The 13,667-nt window shown below is 50.6% G+C and overlaps 1 protein-coding gene across 2 annotated transcripts in view; it reads left to right on the top strand.

The window, feature by feature from the left end:
• The first annotated feature begins 4,058 nt into the window (after positions 1-4,058).
• GTPBP2 (GTP binding protein 2) overlaps positions 4,059-13,667 on the top strand; it is a 21,491-nt gene continuing 11,882 nt past the window's right edge. Inside the window, exons 1-8 of one of the 2 annotated variants that reach the window (XM_073338474.2) lie at positions 4,059-4,275; positions 8,809-8,835; positions 9,578-9,762; positions 10,190-10,298; positions 10,901-11,098; positions 11,583-11,757; positions 12,454-12,670; positions 13,109-13,244. In XM_073338474.2, coding sequence (XP_073194575.1) covers positions 4,105-4,275; positions 8,809-8,835; positions 9,578-9,762; positions 10,190-10,298; positions 10,901-11,098; positions 11,583-11,757; positions 12,454-12,670; positions 13,109-13,244 — 1,218 coding nt within the window. In that variant the 5' untranslated portion in view covers positions 4,059-4,104. Of the gene's footprint in view, positions 4,276-8,808; positions 8,836-9,577; positions 9,763-10,189; positions 10,299-10,900; positions 11,099-11,582; positions 11,758-12,450; positions 12,671-13,108; positions 13,245-13,667 lie in introns of both variants that reach the window. The other variant, XM_073338473.2, reaches the window with a different exon arrangement.

Genomic DNA, 13,667 nt, shown 5'->3' with positions numbered 1-13,667 from the left:
TGACCAGATGTCCCGATTTTGGGGGCTTTTTCTTATATAGGCTCCTATTACCCCCCACCCCCTGTTCCTGTTTTTCACATTTGCTGTCTGGTCACCCTATAGCACCCAGACACCACAGGGCCAGGGCTCCCCTCCCTGCTGCACCACCCAGGCTCCTGGCCTGTCTGTTGCCCTGAAAGCCCCCCATAGTTGTGCTCTATCGCTCCTGACTAACTGGGCCATGCTCAGCCTCCCATCGCCCATCTGCCTGCCCTTTCCACAAGCCCTCCTCCCCTGGGCATGAACAGCCTCCCGCTCCGCTCCCTAAAGCCCTTGCGCCCTCTCCTCCGCCAATGCAGCGTTGCCAACTGCTGCAATTTTTCGCCAATTTTGAAAGGCCTCAAGGACAAAAATACTGAATCATTTATTTGAGTTATAAATTACTTTCTTGGAGTGAAATGGGGGCAGTTTTATGCAGAGTCCTACAGCTGCCCAATCCCTGGCTCTTTGCTGCTACCTGGTGGCCTTTAAATGAGGAGCCACTCAGGCACACAGGCAACTGGACCAAATTGACCTCTCCGGTTAGGAGAGGCCACGTGGCACTTGTGCCATTGGGAACAAAGAAAGAATTCTGCAGCAAAGCAGGTCTTCTTGTTGACACTGGGATGTATCCAGCTGGGTGAAGAGGCAGCCAATGGGGAAGCAGGGGCAGCATATGAACTTGGAAAGAGCTCACATGAGTGAGAGGTGGCCTCTGCACAATGTTGTCAACCTTTTTTGAAAAGGGAAAAATTGGGGCTTTTTGAAGCAAACTCGTGTTTGGTGATATTTAGGCTACTTTTTGCATGTGATCAGTGAAAACTCAAGCTTTGTGAAAAGGAGTACTTGTGGCACCTTAGAGACTAACCAATTTATTTGAGCATGAGCTTTCGTGAGCTACAGCTCACTTCATCGGATGCATACCGTGGAAACTGCAGCAGGCTTTATATACACACAGAGAATATGAAACAATACCTCCTCCCACCCCACTGTCCTGCTGGTAATAGCTTATCTAAAGTGGGGTGGGAGGAGGTATTGTTTCATATTCTCTGTGTGTATATAAAGTCTGCTGCAGTTTCCACGGTATGCATCCGATGAAGTGAGCTGTAGCTCACGAAAGCTCATGCTCAAATAAATTGGTTAGTCTCTAAGGTGCCACAAGTACTCCTTTTCTTTTTGCGAATACAGACTAACACAGCTGTTACTCTGAAACCTGTCAAGCTTTGTGGTTGGCATTCAGCTACAGAGTGACATTCACCAGAGAACAGCACTGTTTCTGCACAGTTCAAGTGTATCATCTGTTGTGAGTGACACTGACACAAAAAAATGTGATATTTAACCACCATGATGATAATATTCCAGCCATAATTAATGTATTACCAGTACCATCATTACCATAATTAATTATAACAATGGGATTTATACAAAAGGCAATGAAAGGGAGATCAAAAGGTTCTCTCAGCACAGTGAGGAGAAGTGATTTTGCCAAGTGCTGGGACTAGAACTCAGGAATCCTGACTACTTAGCTTGTGGCTTAACCACATAATCAGCCTTGCATGTCTAGTCTGACTGTCTTTTTTATAGGAGTCTACAGGTGAGCTAAAAACACCCTGGGGAAAAGCAAGGGGTTGAATTAAATGTGCTCCATATAAACTGGGTCTTCCCTTGCATTTCTGTACACCACAGTATCTAGGCATATAGACTTATTCTGACACTTTTTAACTTGGCTATGATAACAAACTGAATTTGGTGGCTATGACAACAAACTGAATTTGGCCACCATCATGCCACAAGGTAAAGGCTGGGTTCTAGTGTCCTTCTAGTGACCTCTCACCAAGAACAGGAAGGGGTGTCAGTTGCAACATCTTTTTTTAAGACCTGTATCAGTGGAACAGGCCCACTGGGTGTGGGCCAAGGACAGTACTCTTTCCTCAGACTATTGATGATACCAAGTTGGGGGAAGTGGGGATATATCATAACATAACACACCATTTCCCCTTCTTTAATTTCCATGTCCAGCTGGTTTGCTATAGGCAACGTTGTCTAGTGATTAGTGCAGGTGAGGGACTGAGACTCAGAGCTCCTGGATTCTACTCCCCACTCTACTACAAGTTCACTGCATGACTGTGGCCAAGACACTTATTATTTTTATCATTTATATTACAGTAGAACCTAAAGAACCTAATCAGGATCAGACTCCATTATTTTAAGCACTGTACAAACAGAGCTGGTTTACATTAGAAAAATTAGGACCCATAACCACCAGATGGGAGTAGTGCTCCTTGTTGTTTTTGGTTTTGCTGATACAGAGTAACAAGCTACCACTCTGAAACCTGCTCTGAAGCTGTTATCTTTTCTCAGCTTGCTGTAGTGGGTGATGCAATTTGTTACCGATAGGAGGTCAGTCCTGGAGGAGGCGGTGCCAGGAAGCACTGAGAGGGTGTGGCTACAGCTAGTTGTGTTTGAAAACAAAACATCCCTGATTCCTCATTGGCTGCAAATTTAAAAATCAAAATAGGGAAGAAAAAGGAGTCCCAATTCTATATTCTACATGCATGATGGGATCTGTAGTTCCATGGCTTCTGCATGTTCTTGTGTGTGTAATATGCTTAGTGTGGGGGTGTAATGTACTGTATTTAGATTACACTAGTACCATGTCCTTTCATAGCACCTTTCATCAAAGAATTTGAAAGTGCTTTACAAACATTAATTAATGAAACCTCACTAGAGGCAAAGTGATTTGGCAAAACTATACAGTCAATCATTTGGGGGGAGCTGGCAGTATGACCTAGGAGTTTCCCAGTCCAAAATTCTTGCTTTAATTGCTAGACCATAGTCTTAACATGTGTCACAGTATGTTTGATATGAATATATTATATCGTTTTGTCTTTATAGATATTTAGGCGCCAAATTTCTAATCTGCCGGGGAAGATTTCTAATCTGCCGGAAGATTTCTAATCTTCCCAGCTGGCTCAGCCCCCACTCCATCCCTTCCCCCAAGGCCGTACCCCCACCCTGCTTCTCCCCACCCCCACTCTGCTCCCACCCTGCCTCTTCTTGCCCCTCCTCTTCCTCGCCCAGTTCCACCACCTCCCCCGAGCGCACTGCACCCTCGCTTCTCCCCCCTGGAAAAAAGCGGCCTCTTGATAGTTTCTTGGATTGCTAATGTACTATACAGTTGAGGCTCCTACAGCTCTCTTCTATGCTATATAAGGCCACAGTAGCCAGAGGATGCTAGGGGTCTTATGTACATACCCAGCACCATACACACAAGCACTGTACACTAGATGTAAATCTGTAGATTTCAGAAATCGGATCTTACTATATTGGTGCCCAAACTTTGCCCAACCATGAAGCTGCATGAGCAGCTTGCTGGGACTTGCTTGACATAGAATGATGTCAATCACAGCTATAATACAGAGGAGCAGCCCATGGAGGCAATGGGCCTCAGCATCAAATGTTCCATCTCATTCCCTTGAAAGTGTGTTAAGTCGTTTGGGAAAGGTGCAGAGCACAGGTGATGCCATTCTGCCTCCCTTCCAGTGCCCCAATTCCTTTCATGAAAGACAAAGAGGCTTGTTCTTAAAAAAGCAAACACAAGAAATGAGCCTGGTCTGAAACCATCACAAAATGGTAAGATAGCAGAGAACCAGCAAGCAAGCAGCCACTCAGTGAACTGGAAAACCACAACTCCCAGGAGCCTCTGCTCAGCAGATCCATAAGGAAAGGACGTTTTGGCCTTAGTGCATGCTGGGAGCTGTAGTCCTTTCGAAGTAGAGGCCACAGACGGTTTTTGTTTAGCGCAGTGGACCCTGGGAGCTGGGACTGCTGCGCCCGTGGTCCTTTGCGAGGAGGCCCCCAGAGGGAGAGAGGCGTGGCGAGCGCGATGTATGCTGGGATTGCTATGCGGCGCGGTGCATGCTGGGGGTTGTAGTCAAGGGCAGCTGCCCGCACTCGGTTTCCCGTGGCGCCCCGCGGCTGTTTCTGACGCCAGAGGCTGGAGGCAGCTGGAAGGGCTGGAGCCGGGGGGGCGGCGGCGGCGGCTGCCGGGGCAGGGGCAGGGAGGCTGGGACGCGCCGGGCCGGGATGGACTCGCGGGTGTCGGAGCTGTTCGGGGGCTGCTGCCGGCCCGTGGGGGGCGGCGGGGCGCTGCGCGGCCGCGGGGGGGCGGGGGCCGGCGGGGGCTCCAGGGGGAAGAAGAAGAGCGGGAGGAACCGGGGCGGCAAGGCCAACAACCCGCCCTACCTGCCGCCGGAGGTGAGCGCGGGCCAGGGCAGGCGGGGGGCGGGGGAGGGGAATGGGGGCCGTTGGGCTGGGGGTAACTTTCGTTGATTAGCATTTGCTCCGTGGCGATGGGCAGCGCCGAGTGCTGTCATTATTGTGACGCGATTCCCCTGGCTGGGGGCGTTAATGGGGCTAGAGGGTCCTTGTCGCTGTGCATTGGTGTGGGTTGTGTTAGCGGGGCCGGGGGGTTGTGGAATTGTGGGGGGGTTGATCTGTGTGTGCAGCTGTCTTGTGTCCTGGAGCCCAGAAAGGCCTCATCTCAATTCCAGTGCCCCTAGGCTGGCGATAAAAGTTTTGGAGGTGGGGACGCAGTCTCTGCTGTCCTATCAGGCTTCTCAAAGCCCCCTTGGCAGAGAATTCCGGTGCCTGCCTCTGCTCACGCTATAGCTTGCCAAGCCGCTCGAGAGTGAAACTCGTATGGTTCTCGTTTACTTCAGGCTTTCCAGGAGAAGTAGGGGAAAACCGAATAAAGCTCTAGTCATTTTTCACTTTTTTGAAGCTCTGAGTTGTGACCGAGTCACTGGAACTGGCTGTCTGCCTCGGTTATACCCAGTTCACATTTGGAAGTGCCTTTGCAACTGTAAAGGCTAGGAAAAACTTTAATTGATAGGTTAGTTTCTGTGTAAATTGGTGGCTTCGCTCCCTGCCAGGCAATGCTTCCAAAAGTCACAGGCAAGTGAAATTTTCAGGCCTTGATGATGTAAGGCAGTGACAACAAGATAATATATGTGCTGGCTGCAGGAGAGCTGAGGCTTGGAAAGGTTATGGAAGAGGGCTTTTCATCGGGTAAGAGAAAATGATGGTCAGCTGGGGATCCTAGCAGAGGAATTCCTGCCCCTCTTTGTGTGTGACTCTAGTTTCTTGCTGTCTCTTCCTGTCTCTTCACTAGCCCCCACCCTTGTAGGTGTGGAAAAGCATAATAGGTTTTCATGATTATTAACTAGATTGGAAGCAGTTCCTGAGGGTGGATCCTGTTCAGTCAACTGAGGAGAATGCGTTGATGTGTATCTGCTGTTAAGGCACTAGAATATTAGGCTATGTCTACACTATGCAGCTTTTAGTGACGGGGCTGTGTTGCCACGGCTGTGTTGCTAAAAGGCGCATAGTGTAGTCCCTGTCTGTAGACAAAAAACTTCCACACCCAATGAGCGCTGTTAGCTTTGTCCGTAGGAGAGCGCTCCTGCCGACAACGCGCTGTTCATACCAGCGCTTTTCGTCAGCAAAAATTTTGTCTTTCAGAGGGGGTGTCAACACCTCTGAAAGACACAACTTTTGTCATTCCATTGCCAGTGTAGACGTAGCCTTAGTGTAGCTTGGGTGGTTAATGAGGCCACATTAAATCCTTTTTCCCACCCTGGCCACATCCTGAGTGTGTTTAGCACATTTTGCCTTCTCTGCCTTTTACTCTGATTAATGAATACTGGCAGCTTGGCCTCTTGTGGAGGGAGACACTTGGGCAGTCCCTCTGTAGAGCTCTGATGTGGCAGTGCTACTCTCTTGTGCTGCCAGTCCCACAGAGGTACTTAAACGCCATTGGTGTTTAGTGAGCTGGCATTAGTGGGGCACAGTCTGCTTGTCTAGCATGCCATTTGAGTGCACTTTGCAGTCTGATAGCTACAGCCTTGGGAATAGGTTCTGCCGGACAGCTCAGCACGCAGTCCAAGATGCCCAGTTCCCTTCCATTGCTGAGATTTGATCTGCCATGTTCTATGGAAACACATTCTCAGCTGGCCCAGTGACACCCCAACTCCTCTTGGACTGCTAATTTGAGTTAGCAAATATTTGCTGAGTTTGGGATTCCACCCTGTAGAGGGTCCAGACCAAACCCTGGGTAAAGTAAGAGGTGGTTCCAAAGCAGATGGTGCCATGTCTGATGGGGTTTTCCTGCTGCATTGTGAAAATGAGTCTGGTAAGTGGCCATCTTAGTTGCTGGAGCTCAGACAATTCCCAATGGCCTGGGGCTGATGGATACCACTGCTTGAGGAGCATGAGGTTTGCCATGGACCATTGGTAGTCTGGCCCTGTGTTTCATCACAGGATATTTACACCATCCTCAAAAACATCAGGGTGCCAAGTCCCAAGTGAGAGGTGCGGGACAAGTACTTCTGTCCAAGGCAGGATGCTTTGCTTTGGGGGATGAGGAACAGAGATGCTAGAACAGGTTAATCCCTACTGAGTCCCAAATAGTCCATCCTTAGGGACAGGATTGTTCTCTGCAGTGACCTGGCTGTTATGCCTTTCAGCTGTAGGAGGGACAGTCCTCTCAGGCTTCAGTATCTCTTCCTTCCTGTCCCCAGACACCCTGCCTGCACCACTGTCCAGCAAGTCTAGACTTGTCACTGTCCTTGTACCTCTTGCACTAGACTAGAGTCTCAGTTGCTATGAGACAGGCACAAAACCCTTGTTCAGAGGACAATGCAGATACTGATGCAGTATCCAGAGCTGAAAGGCTAATGGATGGGAGAGGTTGGCAGATGGCACCCTCTTACCAGTGCCCCTATCTTGCTAAGAAGCTCCAACTTTAAGAGTAGAGTTACTTCTTTGGCCCTTGCCACCATAAGCCATTTATTTTGGTTAGGGGCTGAGTTAGAATGCAGGGCGGGGGCTTTACTTTCCCTTGCTGGGCAGATCCACGTGCTGGGAGAGGGAGCTGTATATTTCCAGAGAAGCCAGCTGGCAGGGCAGTTGTAGTTCAGGAAGAGCTGAAATCCAAGCAGGTCAGTTTTCACACTGCTGTCAATCTGGTTTACTGCTCTTTCCACTGGAGTTCCTGGCTCCCTGCAGGACCCAGTCCTGTCTCTGTAACCTGTAGACTGAGATCAGTGGGGGATCCAGTTTAGTATTGGACATGTCTTCTCTCTGGGGGCTGAATCCTGCCTTGGCTGGAACGGAATTGATGAGCTAATACATCTTTTCATTTCTGCCTACAATGATCTGGCCTCCTGAGGAAACCCTTCTGTGCCCAGGGAAGCTCCTGGCTCATATTTCTCGGGAGCTGTCAGACCAGTGAGTGGTTTGTTTTACCACAAGTTGATCAATAGCACTTGCTTGCTCATGGCTGTGAGGAGCATCTCTCACTGGGGGGCAGCCATGCATGCTTATGGGGAGAGGTCAGAGAGAGGAACAATTAGCAGTAGGTGCAGTCACTGTCAAGAAAGGTGGGAGTCTCTGATAGGCCAGCTCAATGCTGGATCAGTTGTCTGGTTCTCTTGTATTGAATGCAGATTTAAGAGCAGTATAATGCTGTTAGGGTTGGAGGTCCCTAGATGGCTTAGGCTTGGGTTTAGGAGTAAAGAGCTTTTTACTCCATGTCACCAGTTCCAGTATAGATCAGGGGAGGATGAGCTGGGTGGTTTGAGATTGGGGAGAGGGATATGGAACCTTTTGCCGCAGGTTACCAGACCCAAGACAGGCCCAGCTTGCTAGCAAGTAATAAAGCTGTTCCCATAAGACTTTTAATGGACTCTGTGTAACATAAAGTGGGGTGGCGTGTTCCAGACCAGTGGTTCTCAACGAGGAGTACATGTCTCTCTGGGGGTATGCGGAGGTCTTCCAGGGGGTACATCAACGCATCTAGATATTTGTCTAGTTTTACAACAGGCTACAGAAAAAGCACCAGTGAAGTCAGTACAAAGTAAAATTTCATACAGACATTTCAATGACTTGTTTATACTGTTCTGTATACTATACACTGAAATGTAAGTGCAATGGTTATATTCCAACTGATTTATTTTATAACAAAATGCTAACAATGAAAAAGTAAGACATTTTTCAGTAATAGTGTGCTGGGACACTTGTAATTTGATGTCTGATTTTGTAAGCAAGTAGTTTTTAAGTGAGGTGAAACTTGGGGTATGCAAGACAAATCAGCCTCCTGAAAGGAGTACGGTAGTTTGGAAAAGTTGAGAGCCACTGTCTCGGACCACTTCCTAGGAGGACACGCAATCACTGGTAACCTCAGCAGAGGCACAAGGAGTTGACTGGGCCATGGAGAATAAACTCTCCTCACACCCCTACATAGAGTGACTCCAGGGCAGGGTTGGGAGGTAAATGAAGAGGCTTGTGCGTTCCACTGCCCGGGCTGTGCCTATTGTGGACGTAGAGGTCTTTTAACTGGGCACTTCCTTTTGCTAGCACTAAAAAGATTGTCCATTCCCAGTACGACCCCTTAATTTTGGCCTCCCAGCATTCATACTAGAGTGTCCCAGCTGCTTTGTAGCGCAAACAGCAGCAACGTGCACGTGGTAGTTTCCAGTACGGCGTGGGACTGCAGCTCTGGCAGGGAGGCTATATCTTAGCATGTATGTTGAATTCTCTGCAGTTTCTTTCTCCTTACGAAGCTGGCAGCAGCAGCTGATTATCCATGTGTCATTCCAGACCACCCGGAATGGTGTGTGGGCTCCATGGTGTTAGGGAAGTCATGTGGGGTGGGCAAGGGCGTTTGGGAAAAGTGCCTGGGGTGGTGAGGTGGTTGCTAACCCATGTCTCATTTGGTTCTTTAACCAGGCAGAAGATGGGAACATAGAATACAAGGTGAGTCCTCAGGGGATTGCAAAGGGGGATCCTCTTCCCGACCAGTTACCCTGTAACCTCGGGTCCAAGGGGATGAATTGAGCAAAGCGGGTGTATGGGGGACATGCCCGGGGGATACTCAAAAGGGAACCATCCTAGCCTTGCCCTTGGGAGGGTGGGCCTGAGGTAGGGCACTATTCATCTCACTTTGGGTTCTCTGAACCTGGTGGGAGAAACTGGATGCTAGAGAATGTGCAGTGCAGAATCCCTTTGGACCGTACTCTGGAGGGGCGTTTTGTGTCCCATGTGCTGACCAGTGTAGAGGTCACTCTGCCCTGTAAAGTCCATCTTTTCATCCCCCTCTCTCTTTTCTTAAAGACCCAGAGCTACAGGTGCCATTTATGTCCTTTCCAGTTGTATTTTGGGGCAGTCCTGCCGTTCTCACTCAGACCAGAGCACAAATGGTTTGGGCCCTATGGCACAGGCTCCCTAATCCAGTGCTTCCCTCATACCAGCCAGTTTTCAGGTGCCATCTGCAAGATACAGGAATGTTCTGCTACAGAAGTTCTTGTCTCTCTTGTAACCTTCTCTCTCCTATCCCACTGGCTCCTCTGCAGGTGTTAACTCGGAGTGTGTTTCCCAGAGGTGGGTCTGCTGAGGGGGCCATTGCTCCATGGCAGAGGGTTAGGGAGTCACTGCCCCAGGGAGATGGGATTCTCTCTGCCCCCAGGCAGCAATTGTAACCGCTCCCTCCCTCGAGCAGCTGAAGCTGGTGAACCCCTCGCAGTATCGCTTTGAGCACCTGGTGACACAGATGAAGTGGCGCCTGCAGGAAGGCCGGGGTGAGGCTGTCTACCAGATTGGCGTGGAGGACAATGGGCTACTGGTGGGCCTGTCAGAGGAAGAAATGCGTGCCTCCCTCAAGACATTGCGCCGGATGGCTGAAAAGTACGTTTCTGAGGATCTCTAACCTCTGCTGGGCCAGAGAAACCCAGCTCTGCCCCATTCTCCCCGCAACCCCCAAAAGGGTCTTGGTGGCTCTTTCTTCTTCCTCCCCTCCTCTGAAAGGCCTGTAGATCAAGGAAACATGTCTCCTATCCAAGAGCCTAGGACCTTGTCCAGTTCACACTCAGAGAGGCCCCAGGCCAGGGAAACCAGCCTTGCCAAGGCTTTGGGGTTTTTGCTATTAGAAAAATAGCAAAACTGTCTGAAGGTCTGAGGCTTCTGTCCTGCTGCTCTCAGAGCCTCCAGCCTGCCCTGCAGTTTCAGTCCTGTTCCTAGGTCCCTTATGGTGCTCCGGCCAGGTGATGCCCTGGATAAGGGGCCAGTCATGTACTAGCTCACCCCAGGCTATTCCCTCTTGCCCCCTTTGCAGGGTCGGAGCTGACATCACCATCCTGCGGGAGCGCGAGGTAGATTATGACAGTGATGTTCCAAGAAAGATAACAGAGGTTCTTGTCCGGAAGGTCCCTGATAACCAGCAGGTAGGGAGCCCTTGGCTGGGTTGCTCTCCTTGACCTGGGAGCCCTGTGGTACTGGAGACTCCCAGACTCCATTCAAGAGGTTTCCCTTTGGGATGAGATGGGAACCCTTCCCCCTGGAACCACTTCACATTATAACAGTTCACAGGGCACACGCTAAAGAGCTACCAAAAGGGGGCTGAGCCTTTCATCCTCCGGGTACCAGCTGCAACTTACCCCAGACAAGGGAGGCTGGCTGGGCCAGGGAATGGGATATGAAACCTTTCACCTCCGCAGCACCAATTCTAATCCAGCCCAGTGTGGAGACTGGGGAATGATCTGGCATCTGTATTGCAGTAAGTGTGTAGATGACCTTTTTGTGATGTCATAGACTTGGCATGGTGGAGTCATAAACCCTAGTCTACAATATCGTGGGATGGTCAGAATCTAAAAAGAAGTGCTGCATAGCGATCCCTGCCTTTCTCAGCCCATTCTGGAGGGAACATGTGGGGCATGTCGGCTGACATGGGGTGAGCACGTGCCACCCATACCTGTGGGGTTCTTGTCCGTGCATCAGGTGCAGGTTGCCCCGTGGTTTCTCTGCTCTGACTCTTTTTTTCCTTTAGTTCCTAGACCTGCGAGTGGCTGTGCTGGGGAATGTGGATTCAGGGAAGTCAACGCTGCTGGGTGTCCTAACCCAGGGTGAGCTGGATAATGGGCGGGGCAGAGCCCGCCTCAATCTCTTCCGGCACCTCCATGAGATCCAGTCAGGGAGAACATCCAGCATCAGCTTTGAGATCCTTGGCTTCAATAGCAAAGGAGAGGTATGGAGCGTGAGTGCTGTCGCAGCAGTGCGGAGAGAGTGACGCCCAACTCCCTATGAGGAGTGGGAGGAACATGACTGCCCTCCTGTCTCTGTGCCGCCCCTCACTGCGGTGGGTGGAGCAGGACTGACTCAACAGCAACAAAGGAGTTCTGTGCCCCCTACTGCTGCAGCAGAGAGCCTAGGAGTGATCAAGTTGTAATTAGAGGTGGTAGGAGAAGGTGCTGCTTGTCCAGTTGGAACAGGCATCTGTTCTGGTGTCCTGCTTCTTGCCTCCAGATTAGTGGTGTACAGGGTTGACATTACAGTATAGCCACAGCAGCCTGCATAGTCAGGCCTAGTCCCTTTCCAGGTGCAGAGTCTCAAGCCCTCTGGCACTTGTTTCTGTTCAGATGGAGTTGGTATGGTTGGGGTTGTCTCTTCTTCCCTCTGCCTCCTCCTTTGCATACCCCATACCTCAGTCTCTGGTTCCTTGTCTTCTCTAGGTGGTGAACTATAGTGACTCACGGACGGCAGAAGAGATCTGTGAGAGCTCCTCCAAGATGATCACCTTCATTGATCTGGCTGGCCACCACAAGTACTTGAAAACCACCATATTCGGCCTCACCAGCTACTGCCCAGACTTTGCCATGCTGGTGGTGAGTGCCAACACCGGCATTGGTAAGTGCACTATGAGCCAGCCTTGGGAAAAGCACAGAGGGTCTGGCAGGATGCTTTAGGGGCACTTGAAGAGTGGTAGTTGCTGGCTAATGGGTGATTGTAGTTGGAAAAAATGATACTGATTCCAATTCCCTCCTGACTCTCTGTAGCCCAGTGAGTCCAGTGCACCTGTGGGTGCTGCAGATGAGCTGGGAACTTGGCTGCCTCATACACCATTGGTACCTGAGCTCTGATTTTATTGCTGAGGGTTGTGACCAGGGCAGGAAAGTTTTGGGTAGCATTTGAGGGCATTCTGAGCATGTCAGGGAAAAATCACCTTGATATATTAGTGGTGTATATTGGATCCCAAAGCATCTTAAAGGAAGTAAACTAGAACCTTCCCCTGTCCATTTGGACAGCCACTTTTCTGACTAATCCATTAGCTTCTGGAGAGAAACTCCTGGGTCCTAATGGAGCAGAAGCAGGTGCCTTGACCCAGAAAAACTTTGATCTGTCTTTCTGGAATGATGGTTAAAGAGCTGTGCCCCCTTGCCTTTGCCTGAGATGCTGAGCAGGTGAAGTGACACAGTTCCATCCTCATCTGTTTGATGGGCCCATGGGGCACTTCTTGGGCAGGGAGATGCTGGCATCCTGTGAGCAGGTGGCTTTGGTGCCCATGCTCCTTTTAGCTGAGCTCTCCCTTGTTTCTTGTAGCAGGTACCACGCGGGAGCACCTGGGCCTGGCCATGGCCCTCAAGGTTCCCTTCTTCATTGTCGTCAGCAAAGTGGACTTGTGTTCCAAAGCCACCGGGGAACGGACAGTGAAGCAGCTGGAGCGGATCCTGAAGCAGCCGGGCTGCAACAAGCTGCCCCTGCTAGTGAACTCGGACGATGACGCTGTCACGGCAGCACAGCAGTTTGCACAGTCTCCCAAGTAAGGGACCTTAATCTCTTCTGAAAGGAGCAGAGGGAGTCAGCTGAGTTTAGTCTGTTGGGATTTTACCAGCTCCGCTCACACAGGGGAGGAGACTACATCTCTAGGAGGCATTAGCTGTCTCCTCCCCAGATTTCACTCCTTCAGCTCCTCCACACATGGCCCCCTCTCCCAGGCCTTTTCAGTGGCTGAAAGTGTGGTGAATGTGTTCCTTGCTTACCCTAGAGACATAGCTCCAGTGAGGAAGCCTGGATTGGCTGGGTGCAGATGGCCCGGGCCAAGCTCTGGAGAGGCTTTCATAGTGCTGTCTCCGCTAGATCCCTTTTAGCTCATGTATTCTCCTCTTGGGGGGCCAATTCCTTGCAGTACTTTCCCCAAGATGGGCTCTGCAGCTGTGTTGTGGCCCCCAGCTCATTCCTTTCTCTGTGTGTTTGGCAGCATCACCCCGATCTTCACACTATCCAGTGTTTCTGGAGAGAACCTGGATCTCTTAAAAGTTTTCCTCAACATCCTTCCCCCTCTGACCAACAGCAAAGAGCAGGAGGAGCTGATGCAGCAACTTACAGAGTTCCAGGTACATACAGGCATTGGACTGATGTTCTTATACTGCACCCATTACCATGGCAGCTGAGCACCTACCTGAGAGCAAGCTGCACTGCAGTCCCCTGTATCTGGGGCAGTGGTTCTCAATTTATTTATCATTGTGGGCCAAATATGCGGCCCACAAAGTGTTACCTGGGCCACAGGTTGAGAAGCACCGTGCCCCCCACCTAAACCCCCACACAAACCCCTATGCTCAGGGCCCTCTGCCCAGAGATCCCTCCACAAAGTGGGGCCAGGAGCGGAGAGCTGGGTGGGGGGAAGGGACCCTGGACCCTGCTGTGTGGGGATCCCCAACCCCCGCCATGTGGGGCCAGGAGGCAGACGGCTGCCCGGAGCCCGCAGCCTTTAGCACACAGCTGACCTGGGGTGAGGGGAGGTAATGTGCTGAGCCACT

Source organism: Lepidochelys kempii, chromosome 3 (assembly GCF_965140285.1).
Source record: "Lepidochelys kempii isolate rLepKem1 chromosome 3, rLepKem1.hap1, whole genome shotgun sequence".
In the NCBI taxonomy this organism is placed as follows: Eukaryota; Metazoa; Chordata; order Testudines; family Cheloniidae; genus Lepidochelys; species Lepidochelys kempii.
Note: the sequence above shows the minus strand (reverse complement) of the source record. Positions and strands in the feature narration are given on the sequence as shown.